This window comes from Perna viridis, chromosome 2 (genome assembly GCF_037379345.1).
Source record: "Perna viridis isolate PV_CMFRI_1.1 ecotype Kerala chromosome 2, ASM3737934v1, whole genome shotgun sequence".
NCBI classification, from domain to species: Eukaryota; Metazoa; Mollusca; class Bivalvia; order Mytilida; family Mytilidae; genus Perna; species Perna viridis.
Window position 1 is genome coordinate 13,244,552 of NC_142446.1, and position 14,736 is coordinate 13,259,287.

The 14,736-nt window shown below is 32.1% G+C and overlaps 1 protein-coding gene across 2 annotated transcripts; it reads right to left on the reverse strand.

The window, feature by feature from the left end:
- Positions 1–127: 127 nt before the first annotated feature.
- Positions 128–14,634, reverse strand: LOC148623704 (protein cornichon homolog 4-like). 2 transcript variants are annotated; one of them, XM_088565749.1, is made up of 5 exons: positions 14,412–14,634; positions 7,105–7,173; positions 5,817–5,929; positions 4,107–4,247; positions 128–3,461 (listed from the first exon to the last, which is right to left on the reverse strand). In XM_088565749.1, exons 1-5 carry the CDS (start codon positions 14,484–14,486, stop codon positions 3,377–3,379), a joined length of 483 nt encoding a protein of 160 aa, XP_088421875.1. In that variant the 5' UTR covers positions 14,487–14,634; the 3' UTR covers positions 128–3,376. The 2 variants fall into 2 exon arrangements, with proteins under 2 accessions (XP_088421875.1, XP_088421876.1); XM_088565750.1 differs by having other exon boundaries at positions 128–3,501.
- Between the last annotated feature and the right edge of the window lie 102 nt (positions 14,635–14,736).

A 14,736-nucleotide genomic window follows, 5' to 3' on the forward strand; every position in this document is an offset into this window, starting at 1 on the left:
AAAATTAATGGCTTTGAACACTAATAGTGGCATACCCCAGATGAAAGGCTGGGATTGATTTTGGAGTCTTTTATTTTTTTTAATGACCTTTAAGAAGGTCAGCTCAGTGGTTAATTAAATTAAAAACTCAACTAGATGTATTTTTATTGTCATATATAGAAAATTACAAAACATGAAACTCGGTTTTCTGTCACTGTCACACGAACAAATCTCTTAATCCAGAACTGAATATCAATACAGCAATACCTATTTACACTTAAATGCATTCAGACAACATTCCTTGATATGAACTTTTGGAATAAGGCGACAAACATACACTGATATTTTCATATAAACATAACTGAAGAAATTCTTCAATAAAAACTGGTGAAATAAAAAAAAACTATTTTTACTGTATCTCATTCTAAATTTTCAGTTTCTTAAGTCTTAAATTATAAAGCAAACTAGATATCATGAGATGAAATACAACTCTGTGTGTTCCAGTGTAAAAAATTCTAGCCAAATTGTTAATAAAGACATGATAAACCACATGCTAATGCTTGAAATCCTAATATTAAAGACAAAAGGTTGAAGGCTGGATTGATTTATTAATCTACCTGAGGGTCAATGTTCTAAGTGACTTAGTCACCTATGATATATACAGGACTATGAACCCACATCTCATCTCAATGTGACTCTTGATTGGTAAAGTTTCATCCAAATCTATTTGAAAAAGATGTCCAATACCTAGAAAATCGACAGTGAAAAAAAAAACGCATGGATAGTTGTAATATCACACGCTGTTTTTTGTTGTTGTTTTTGTTGTTTTTTTTTTTTAAAGAATGTGGTTATGCATTTATTTGATGGTGTTAATTTACCTAAGTCTGTCTATTGAAAGTGACAAACTAAGCCATATTCTTTTATGATTGTAAGAGTTCTTATTTCAGCATAGTAGTTTTACACTTGATGAATTTGACAAATAAATGAAGTCACATATGTATTTTCTCGCAACCACTCACAATGACGCCAGGTACTCCCCTTTTTGACAATTCAATTGTTGATACCTCCAATAAAAATGGAAATGGGGAATATAACAATGAGCCAAGAATGTACTCAGGAAGATAGATATAACCTATGGCAAATGACTGGTGACAACTGCCCTACATGCTGTAAAGGCCTCAAGTAATCTATACAGGTTCAATGCAGTAGTTTCAACCATAACATTACATCAATGAGAATATATTGTTTCATTGAGCTTTAAATCCAGTTTCAGATGGTTTTAATGATGTTGCATCATTCTTAATGTTTTTGCATGATTATGTAGTAAAGACATTCAATCACTCAAGTTGTGCATGTGTTACCACCATCTCTCAAATATTTTGATCGTGTGTTACCACCGTCTTTTTTGAAATTAGTACCATCCCTGTGTTTTTTTTTTGCTTTCAATTTTCTCAGTATCTCGGGGCATCTTTTTGGAATAGATATATCACAAACTCATTGCAAATAATAATAACCAAAGGACAGCTGAGTAACTTCAGCCACATTTATGTATACATAAATTTGTTCCTTGAAACTAGGCCTGATTCACTTACCAACTAATCTAAAGTTCAATGGACATTTATGCAGAGTTATTCATAAATAAAGCAGTCTAAAAGCTCTTAAATTCAAAGAAAATTTAGTTTACTTTTACTACAGGTGCTTATTTGTAGATTTCCAATGAATCCATCTGATATTATAGGTACCAAGTTGATTATGTTAAGTTGGTATTAGATTAGATAATACTTTTACAAGTTCACTTGATACAACAGTAGATTTAAACATTTACTAATAAAGACAAAAAAAGCTCTAAAACACACTTCAAAATATAAAAAAAAAAAAAAAAATGTTTTTAAAAAGTCGAATTTGCTATGAAACCCTCAGATTTTCAGATATCTCAAAGAATTTGCCTTGAACTTGCCTTGAATTCAGATGGCCATTGTTTTTTAAACTAGACCTAAGTGTGAGTTATTCCTCTAATTTGCCATATCGAAGTCCCTACTGACCATGAAATTTAACTTGGCTTTATTACATCTATGGGCTAACCAAGCTGACTTTATAAATTAAAAAAAAATAATAATTCAATTTATTTCTCTGAATACATAGACCTCTGACCTTGAAGATCAATTATGTACAATGTTAAGTCGAAATCTATCAAACAAAATTGATCATAAAGAGTTGCTATGTTTGTGACCTTGACATTGATCTATTTTGCCTTTTGAAACCATATTGTCTAGTAGAAGGTATTCATCAGAAATAAATAGGTACTAATGAATGAAAAAAAAAGGATGTAATAACTTTGGTAAAAATCCATTGAGTTGTGTTGATTCTAGAATGTTTACTAGAATGTTACTGACTGATGGACGGACAATGTATTCGTTCTAATTTCATTGGCAAATGGGAGGAGGGAAATTGAACAAGTAACAACTAAAACTATACACCAATACAAGCATGCACCAAAAGTACCCTATTATTATGCAAGTTTGTTGAAATTGTAACAAGCAAACAAATACAATTTAGATAAATACATCATTTATAAAACAAAATTCTTTGTAGCCAAATAAGTAATTTATTCAAACAAGATTATTAGAGTAAAAAATTCATAAACAGGCCCTTTTCAAAATGAAAATGAAAGGACTAGAATTTTGACAAAAGTTAGTAATTTATGTGGAATAAGATCTGACAAAGGTGAATCAAAAGAAAACATCATTTTTGATGTTATTATAAAGTCAAAAAGTCAATTTAAAACAATGGTGGATTGGGACAAATAAAAAGCTGAATGAAGTGTATACAACTCACATACAAAATATCAGCTCAACATTTTAGGAAAAATAATTTTTTATGAAATATCTCAATTCTAGAGTCTCCTGGTGGAGATGGAAAAAATAAAAATATGGTACATTAGAAAATACATAGGCAAGTAGGCATACAACTGGATTTCTGGACAGAAATTTCAGAGTTTGTAATAATTTATAAATGATCATTGATACTTTACATAAGCACATATAACACACAATATATTGCAGAAAATTTTGTCTGGATTCACACTGCGGAAACTCAAAACACATAATAACATCAACAGTTAAGTTTTTTAACCTCGACTGAAATAGTATACATTTGTCAGGTTAATAAGAACCAAAGTATTTGGGTCGTGTATAATTTTTAAAATCATACATTAAATTACTCTACAAAACAACAATTCCAGAATATTCCTATCTTGTTGCAAAGTTGGAATCACCTTATGGTTATTCCTGAGATCTTATGTTTATATATCATAAAGGGACACTTAGCAATAAAGGCATAGAAATACATACATTAAAGAGATAAACTACAATAACTAGTACAGTAAGTACACTGCCTTTCAAAATTCACTGTCCACAACTGGGAGAAAATCTTCATTCATCTTGACAGCTGTTTCTGATCCAGACAACAAGGTTATAGTCATCCTGTAACAGTTACAGTCCTTTTATTAGTGAATAAATCATCCTAGAAAAAAGAAAATATTTCATGCAGTGGTTATCATAAACTATAATTCAAACCAATCTAAGAATTTGAATTAAGGTTTATTTAACCTGCCTAATTTGAGACATGTAGAGTAAACATGAGTAATTACTTGACTGAACATGCACTTCATTAGAAGTTCTAACACAATGAAAAATTGCTCATTATCAGTGATGGACCATAAACAAGCTGTATCAAATTAAATAACATTTTTTTCAAGTTATGAACTAAGACAAAGCATTAGTTATATAAAGTTTTGTACAGGTAATTTGTCAAGTAAGTATATTTATATACTGGTCAATATTTGTGTGGCAAAAACAATCTAAGGTATTTACAAGTGTTTTCCCTTGAAAGGTTTGAGATTTTTGCTACAAATTTCTGATACTGAATTGAACACATATAAGCAACAGTAAAAAGTAAGGTGGTATACAAAATTGTTTTCATATCTTCCTTCAGATGTCACCTCTCTTGGAAGGTCACTTTTCTAAAGGTGACTACTGAATACAACTTTACACATAAATCATTTATATTCAAAATGTTATTTGAAATACTTCTGTGATGAATGTAAATAAGTAAAATACTAATCTTACCAGTACAAAAATATGAAGAAAAAAATTAAATGAGATCCCATCTTAATAAGGTTTTCTTTCATGTAAGTCTTTAACTGTTGCCTATTGTGTATCTCTGTGGGATCATATAAACCAATATCCCCTGACGGCTTGTTTATAAACCTGAAACATAAAATTGTATACAGTTAGAAAGTCAATACAGAAGGAGATGTGATGACCTGAGGGAGCTAAGAATTTTACTCTAATAATTAGTTACCTACATGAGTATGTTCTTAAATCAAAAAGCCTTATTACTGCATCTACACACCAGACTGTATGATTGGTAATGTAAATTTGATTCAAAGATGTGCTCTTCTTTACAATATGATCACAATGGGATGGCACAGTCATTCAAAAAATGTGTTCATGTTACCATATTTCATCAGAATCTATTAAAGCCGTGAAATTTTATAATTTTGTATACAATGTTTCAAGGTCAAAAGGAGATATTTAATTTTATAAGCATTACCCTATGTAATGACCAGAGAAATATTAAGGCACTGAGAAATGGTACACCCAACATCATGTCCTTATGTTGATATTACCACATTACTTGATAAAATAAAGGACCAAACAAACAAGCAATCGTTTAAATTTACATGCACTTTCTAATAAATTTCAGTTCAAATTCAGAAGAATGTTATTGAGTTTGGGATTATTTGAATCACAGAATGCAAACAAGTTGTGGATAATGACATCTCAGTTCCAAACCAGATTATAGGTTATACAAAACTAGAAATACTGTGGGCAAGCTCACAAAAAGAATATCCCCTGCTTCCAATGGAGTTAAATGTCAAGGTTTCACTAACCACTTCTAACATTTCTATTACTTTACATGTTGAAAAAGTAATTTTAAAAGTTTCACTGTGAATTTCCAGACAAATGACATCTTAAAGTTGCATACCATTTCGAAGCTAGGAATATGGCTTTCAAAATCATGATGCTAATGATACAATGAACGTAGAAATTTTTCAAAACATTAATGTGAATAAACAATACTTAGAATCCACATTCTTATCTTTTCTGCTAACTAACAGCATGGAGGCAAATTACTCACACATGTAAACAATATTCATAGTTTTGTGGTAAATTACAGATATGATTTTACATTCTCAGCTTTATTTTGACTTCTATTAATCAGCATACAACACAAATAATGCACTTACAATGCATAGATCTAGATTCAGTGTGTTTGGGGTACTACATAAAGGGTTGGCCATTTGACCCCTAAGTGGTAAGTGAAACCATTAAGTTTGATTATCTCCCTTTGGAGTTATAAGCATTCACATAAACATATGATGTCCGACCATCCTATAACATTTAATCATAACCCTGCCAACAGTTAAGAAGGAGTTACACATATGAAAATTTTGATTCTGATCATTTTGTCATAGAATAATTTCATCAATTAATGTTTCTTTTTTTATATCTGTTATGCTTTTATAGAGCAGAAACTACTTTCATACTACAAAAGGAAGACATTTTCATTTTCATTTTTTTTTTGTAAATATAAAAAATTTTGAGATCTTACATGTAGCTGAAGTCGGTAACTCTACTTTTGTATTAGGAAATGATAAGTCCAGTCTTCAGCAGCAAAATGAACATATTTTACCATTATCGGTTAAGTTTCTCATTTTGCTTTCCGAATTTGGATACAATTCACTAAATAGTTTCAGAAGAGTTGATACTTACTTGTATATAAGCCAGCCTGAAACTGGAGCATACATTATAAATAAAATCCAATGTCCAGTAAACAGCAGTAAAATTCCTAGTAGACCTTGTGCTATTACTTCTGGTAACACCCACTTCAATTAAACATAAACCAAATAAGTAAACCACACAAAATCTGAGGCAGTCAAATATAACAAAACTAGAGGCCGGAGGTCTGACTTTCTCATCTGAAACTCATTTCTTCATCTTAATTATGTCAGGAATGAAAAATATTTCAGGAATAGAAACCTTTACTCTATCTGCTAAGATTCATAAAACAGAAGTATCAGCCACAAACTGCAATAAAGGCTATTTTTTACATTTAAAGGGCAGAAACTCCTGATAGATTTTTTTTCCACTTTTGGAGGGCTGATCATAAGGATTATTTCAGCAGTTCAAAAATCCTTTATATCTTTGATAAAGGCAAAAAAAAGCAGATCTCATTGATTATAGTCTTTCAAGGGCAATAACTTTTAAGGAGTCAATTTACAACTTTAAGGCTTGATCAAAAGAATCATTTCATCAATTGAAAGTTTCTTTCTCTATAGATTTGATTTAGATATGATTTAAGGATTTTAACTCTAATGAGGAGTTGTCCAACAACTTTAACCCAACACAAACTTTAGTATGTCTTATCATCAGGATCCTTTCAACGATACAAGCATCTTTCTGTCTTCAACTCTTTTTTGTAAAAAAAAAAAAACAGCAAAATTTACAAGAAAAAAAAAGCTTTTCAACGGTAAATTATCAAAATATCTCATTTTACAACAAAAGGCAATTCAATCTTTACAAGAGCTGATCATGAGGATCATTTTATCAATTCAAAGTTTCTTTCTTTTATGGTTTTCTACATAGTAGCAAAAAGCTAAAAAAAAAAAGCTTTTTACTTATTTTTTATATATGAACATGGCAGCCGGGTCAGTTGCCCAATCCGGATAATCTACACTTTTAACAGCAGACACACTAAAAATGCTGGTGATTGTCTTTTCCCTAATCCGCTGTGTGTCTTATTTAGAAATGGTTACAGCAATGGACACAAAATGATGACATAAAAATGTAATGTATACTGGCACACAGATATATTAAAGAAATAATTACTACAATTATAATTAAATGTACACAACAATATATTCTGATGAATATAAATGCTCAAGTGTAGTGTTAATAAAACCCTTTACAATAAAAAAAATCATAACTAAGTGAGTGACCGAGTATACATGTAAACCTATGGAAGAATTACACTATGTGTAGTCTCACAAATAATACATACCTTGTTCAATTTTTCACAACATGTTGTGGCATTCAAATAATCACATTCTAAATCAGACAGGGTTATTACCTAAAATGCTTTAAGGAAAAATATTCTAAATGCATATTAAAAAGCATGAGACTTAAAAATACAAAAAATCTTTTAAATGGTTTATTTTTCATGTTAAAAGTCAGTTGGGTTTACCACATAACCCTAGTCTAGTATATGTCTTTTATTATTTCCCTTCTACATGTATAATAAAAAACTTTTCTCATTTTATGGTAATAAAATGCTTTACAAACAGACTAATGGCCAATGTGATTTCTACAGACCCCAAAATTTTGTTTCTGAAGGATATGATAAATAAAAATCAAAAGCTTAAATCAAAGGAAATAAACAATTCACGATTCCAAGGCATTACCTGTAAGTGTTTTGAAAAGGGTGGAGTCAAATTGTGAATGGGTCAGGATAACAAATATCATAACTGACTGCAGTTGGTCCATCTTCCTTGATAACCATTTTGCAGATGATTTTCCAACAAAAGTCAGCTCAAGAAATCAAAGCAAAGAAATCTCAAAAGTGGGATCTGTGTTTAGCAGATGAACAAACTTAAGTCCTTTAAGATGTGATAAGGAAGTAATGCTTTGAGTCATGACATTCTGCATAGGTATAGCTATGTTAGGTACAATGAGCACTCAAATCAGAATTTCTTCTCCACTATCTGAGATAAATTGTTGTGTAGTCCAGATGTTTAACATATTTTACCATGTCACCAAATGCTGATAACTGAATTGTGCAAGTATTATGATTATGAACAAGTGCCTCATCAAATAAGATATACATATCTGTCATCTTGTCTTCAAATTTCTTTGGGGCGACAGCGGTTTTTAACATCACTGTTGTTCTCTGTTCAGATGTAGTTGTAGATAATATGGTTTGGAACTGAATCGTCGGTAAATCCAATATGCATGTGAGCTTTTTCTTTTCCTTAGTTGGGCTACCATTTACTTGTCTCTTGTTTTTGGATTTCGTACCAGTAAAAAATGTAACAAATGACTTGGGCTCATTTATTATTTTCAAACGTTTGACTTCTAAAATATTCAATTCCTTCAAAATTACCTTCTGTAAATCTCTAAAGGTTATATAATCAGTTCCGTTCTCTCTTGCAATTTGTTGCATTATATCAACTGGTAATTTCACCACATGATGGGTACAAGTAGTGTCCCATACATAATTTTTGTCTGACCTAAAGATTCAAGCCCCCTGAGGTATGCCATAAGCTGTGAAGTTAGGTTCGTAGGTGCCGGCAAATCCACAAGGGCCTTCAAATATGCGTGTATTATCTTGTGAGGTCACACAAAACATTTTATCAATAATTCAACTGTGTTAGCATAGTTAGCTTCAGTAAGGGGAGTACCTCTACTGCCTCAGTAGCAGTCATGCGAAGTTGCTCCTTTAAATAACTGAATTTCTGTAATTCAGTGAGAGTCGTATTGTGATGGATTGTAGATTCAAATGTGTTCCAGAACATTTGCCAATGTAAAATGTGGGTACCTCTAACTTTGGTGTAATCTGTGATTTTGACTATTTGCATACTTTATGTTTTCTTGTAAACTGCTTTTGAGGTTACAATATATGAATGTAGGGGTTTGTTCAGCATGTTTTAAATCACAAATTGTGAAAGACAAATAAAAACAACTATTGCACATATTTAAAAAACTTTTTATGCAGTCCTTATAATGAATGTACCGGTATTGAACATGTTAAAAACTACATGTATGTATAGGATATAAAAAGAAATGACGAAAACAAAATAATTTTTATTCTTCCAGAAAATTTCCAACTGTAAGTTCTTGTATTAGTATCATTTCAAGAACTTTTTAAAAAAAATTTGCATATTGCCCCGGCTTGCTCAGTTTCACATTTTTGTTGACAAAGCAGTTTTTAGAAATGGATACACAGCACATTGATAGGTCTATGTAACACTGTAAGTTTTGCTTGCTGTAAGAAGTTCTTCGTGATGTCATCACTTACTTGTTATTTGGTTTTGGTTGGAAAAATCCTAAAGGTGGCCCTGGGCATCAACTTTAAACAATATTTACTTTTTCATAATGAAAAAAATTAAAAAATCAAGTTCTTCCTAGATGAAACCTATATAACTTGTACAAGCCTATTTGTGTATTAGCTTGGTCATCAATTAATTATTTAATTAATTCATATCAACCACTTGGGCAGTAAATCCCAATACACAGGATGTGACTGGTGTACTTGACCACCTGTGTAATAGCACAATGAGAATATATAGGAAGAAACTGACATGGCTGTGTAATGTAAATTATATACCGTACGTATGTAACTATAAACACAGGTTTAGTGTAACATTTTAGGGTTTCAGAACTCTTTATTCCGTGCATAAATCAGAAAAAATCCTATGACAAGTTTTCAGACAACAAAAAATCAGGCAAAAATCATTTTGTTGGCACAGAAAATATTAGAAGTTCACAAATAAACGACGGTCACAATTAAAAGTCATGGCAGGTTACTGCGTTACTTGTAGTGTAATAATGAGACATCGCCTTTTAACGTATAAGTCATGTGACTTCTCAAGATCACAGAAATGCTTCTTTAAAATGCCTTTTTTGGCATTTTTAGAAGAAATAATTTTTCCTTGAGAACTAAAGTAAGCTCTGTATGGGAGTGTATATTAGAGGGAGAAGTCACTTGTAATAATCTATACAGAACACTTCTGTTGTTGTTTGGTTGTTTATTAGCCAATTTTCTCAAATGTCTCCCTTGAAAATAGGGTAACTTTGCTAAGGGTGTTTGTAAAAACCACTTGATGGATTTTGATGAGTGATGTCCCAAATTAAAGATAAAAGATAGGAGAATGGCAACATATTCTTTTTTATTTATTTAAAACAAAAGGAATATAAATATTTTCCCTTTCAAAGTTAGATCTTTATAAACAAATAAGCAAAAAATTCACTTTTTTAAAGGTACATAAGGAATGACTTGTCACTGAATGTTTGTGAGAACTATTGCATTTATTAAAATGAAATTAATACCAAATGAAAAAGAAGATCCTGCTGAATGGCAATGACTAATTTTAATAAATATGCCTTAAATAACAAAAAAATGATGACTAAATGAATGTATCTATGTATTGAGATAAAAACATCAAAATTATCCTTTTCCTAAACTTTACCTCAGTAAGCTGTTAATTATTGTATCTTTATGTTTGTTTCACCATATGAATTTACAACCAATTAAAAGATTAAAGAAACTTCTTTAAAATGGTATAATTTTTATTACATAATAATGAGTTTGAAATACTTAATGAACAGTTTGAATTTGATCAATTTCATTAATTTTTCCTGTGGCAATTACTGTTAAGTAAATTTTACAAGTAAAGTTTTACATTTAAATATTTTGAGAAAATACTCTTCCTCAGTATTTTCATCATTACTTTGTCATTATCAATTTATCAATTTTATAACTTATATCACTAAAATCCTGAATAATTTCTCTCCCCTCCCCCAGTATCCATATGTCAAATGTAAATCTCATAGGCTTTAAATTTAACCAGTATAAAGACCAGGGAGTTATTTTCACCCATTAAACAGACTTTGTTAGGAGTGACCAGTCCCTGCAATATAAAGTTCCTGGCTCTATGCATAGTCAAATTTTGAAAAAATCACTCTTACACTTTAATGTGACAGAAAGAGTAATCAAGGGAACCAAGGTTATAGTGGTAATCAAAAGAATGTAATCCTGGGACAAAGACCAGACATGGAAAACAAACATACACAACAAAGAACATAAAGTAACTAAAATCATACATACAAAGTAACAAAAGCAAACGAGCAACACAGACTCCACTAAAAACTGGGAGCATGGACCAGGTGCACCGGTAGGGTAAGTGTCTTCTGCTTCTGCTTTTCTAGAAACACCTGCCGAGTTGCTCATAAAAAGTCAAGTCCGGGGAAGACAAATGAAGAAAGGAAAACTATGACCCGTTGAATAAATCAGTTTTCATGGTGCAGATGGATACACCATAACGATCCACGAGTTCATGATGATGACCATAAAACTTCTGTAGTAATGACTTCAAACTTGTAGCAACATAGCTCTGTTCCAGAAGCCTATTTGTTAGAGTTCTAGCGCGATACAAAAAGTCTGCGTAGTTTCGGCAAGCTCTGGCATAACGTATGAGTTGTGATATGAACACTCCGTACGCAGGTGCTGAAGGGATGTTGGCACAGATGAAAGGAAAGTTGACAATTCTGAATGAAAAGTCATCACGTTTGTCGTAAAATTTGGTCAATAGTTTTCCTTTACCATCGATTTTTAAGTGTAGGTCAAGATATGAGGCTGACTTCACAGTGTCTGTAGTATCCTTTATCTCAAGTTCTTTTGGGTAGATGCGATGTATCAAATCCCTGAAATTAGGATTGTTTAAAGATAATATGTCATCTATATAGTGGAAACTGAGATTGAAGGATCTAGCCAAACGATATTCTTTCTTTCTGATCAGATCAGCTATAAAGTCAGCCTCATAAGAGTGAAGAAATAGGTCAGCAAGTAAAGGAGCGCAATTTGTTCCCACTGGAATGCCGACTGTTTGTTGAAAAACACGTCCACCACACTGGACAAATATGTTGTCGAATATTCCAGCATTTTGTAAACATCTTCCTCTGTATATTTGGAAGATGATTTGGAATTATTTCTTACAAAGTATGAGAAATCTCTATCAAGAACTATATATTTGCATCTAAGTGTACCATCTTTTTAGGAAAAACGACGATTTATAATGTTTTTAAGTCAGGATTTAAACTGAGTATGGGGAATAGAAGTATACAGTATTGAAAAATCATACATTTTAATGATATTATATTCAGATAATAGTCTTGAACTGATTGTCTCCAAAAGATCTTTCAAATTGTTCAGGATCCACATTGGCTTAATACCACTACAGGAGTAACAGGTGTTGTAGTAGGACTGCAGACCCTCTTTGACAGTTGCGAGTATAGAAGTTAAAAGTTTTGAAAGAGGTTTGGTGGTACATTTTGCAGATCCAGCTATGAAACGTTGTTTCGTATTGATTCTTGTGGAGTTTAGGAATCCAGTACATAGACAGTAAATCACAATCATCGCCCTTGGTAGAGAGACCAAAAGAGGATAGCACAGATTTCTGGTTTTCCACAATCTCTTCTTTGGAGAGAGTGGTAGCAGTATAGGTCTTATCACTGCTATTATTTTCTACGTCTACCTCTGATAATAAATATTGGATGTAAAACGTTTTGCAGACAAAAACGATGTTGTTTTGGGCTTTGTCTGCTGGTACAACAACATATCTGTCATGTATAGTAGACAATGTTTTTGCTACATCGGGGTCTTTGAAAACTGATGTAGCCTTGGAACTCATTGACCTACTTAAAACTTTCATTCGTTTCAAATTAAAGACCTCACTGTCTTTAACCACTCTGACAGAGAATCAATGTCTTCTTGTTCTCGTTTTATCCATTTTCTTGCATAGTCTTCGACGGCATCCATAAGAACTTTAAAGTTATAATTCCAATTTATAGAGCGTGGTTCACGGTACTTGGGACCTTTAGAAAGGATATTACGCAGAGATTTGTTTTCGATAATGATTAAATCTCCCGTAACGACGTGACCAGAAGGACCATATTTGAATGGAGAGGTTTTGCAAGAACAGTCAGGTGGTTTAGCCTTGATCTCAATCTCGAGGTACTGCAATAGCCTTTTATAATTGAAAATTTTAGATGCAATGGGTGACGTATAGGAATATGAAATAATTGGTATGGATTTGTTGGTAATGTTTTTGCGATGGAGGATGTTAGCCAAATTAATTGCATCTATACCTTTGTTGACAAACGGTAGTGGAAGAAATGATCGTTTTTCTTCATCTTGACTTTTTGCACAAACTGGCTTAAAGAGTCTGTGGAAACCAATATCTAAAATGATGGCAACAAGTCTGTATAATGATGAGGTGGGGTCAGAAACAGGAGTGTCAAGACTTGTTTTGTAAAGGGAGTGTAGTAGAGTGAGAGGTATAGAATAAAGTTTGGTTCTAATGTGATGGAGTCCGAAAGGTTTTTGTATGAAAGGAAGGAGACCATCTATGGAGACATCATGTAACAGGTGCCGTATAGTGGCCATGACTCCTTTCCTGTCTTGGATTTTTGTCAAATAAATTCATCACATTTATGCTATTGTTATATTGGCTTGAAAGGTTTCCTATACTTTTGATGTTGTCATTGCATCCGTAAGGTATTGCAGTACCTAGTCTGTGTATCCAGTACTCCTCTCTTTCCCTACGATAATTTTTACTTAGAACAGGACTGTTCGTAGGATGGTCAATTTTTTCTAAAATACAAACTTTCATGGAGAGGATTGAATGATCTTGTTGATTAAAGTGTTGATAAACTGTCTGGACTTTGGTAGTGTTAATTCCCAAATGATGACCGCATATTCTTTTATTTATTTGTTCTTGCGTTTCTCCAACATATATTAAACCGCACAAGTTGCATTCTAATACATATATTAAGTTTGTTGATTTGCAACTTAAGTCATTGTGACTTCTTGTATGGAAGGTTTTGTTTGTAAGGGAACTGGAGAAGTAAGGGTCGTTTATAAGAATGTTGCATGTTTTGCAATTTTTAATAAAACATTTTGATATAGTACAATGTAGTTCGTCATCGTTGTAGTCAAATATATCGTTTAAAGTGTTGGAACATGGTTTGATAATTTTAAAATAGTCAGAATATTTGTACTGGAATAGATGGTCTGCAGACTGAACGTGTGATTGGATACTTTTAGTTGAATTGGTCGGGGCACTTTCCATACCAGATGTGAGTGTGCTAAGATTCCCATCTGAGAACATTGCATATATACATGTATTGGTGTAACATGATTTTTATCTTCATATTCACTTTAAAGTGACCAAGTTACAAATGAAAATGTAAAGGTGGAAAAGAAACACATTGTCCTTTTCCAGGTTATCAACTTTGAAACAGTAGAAGCGCAATGAGAAACCTGGGCATGATTGGTTGATACTCAAGGGTTTTATAAATTGTTCAAGTGTATCATGTTGTAAAAGTACAGCACAGTATTCAAAACAGTACAAGTTTGAAACCAAACCCAAGGCCCGCTCTTACAAAAATGTACTCTACTAGTACTAGTGCAGATAATACAGTGTGGTAAATGTAATTATATTTTATGTATACAGTCATGGCTCATGCATGCATGATCGTCATCTCTACAATGTCATTGATGATATTTAAATAGTAGATCTATGTCAAGGATACAAAATATACTACTAAGAATAACAGTGCCCCTTCATCAATAACGGAAAATATGAACAAGAGCGAATCCACACCCATTTCCCACTGTTATGTTCAATTCAATTCTGCAGCTTCCAATTTGTTGTGCCTGGTACCACAAAATTGAAATGGGAAGAGGGGATCCAGTTGAAACGGTGGGACGACAAAACAAAATCAACAAATATTGTTAAATGAATCTAGATGCGTACTGAATTGTAATAACTATCTTTAAAATTAATTTACATGTGCTGACATTTAATCTTTCCATTTAATTAATTTTAGAGGCTTTAGAAAGACAACAAGGACAAAA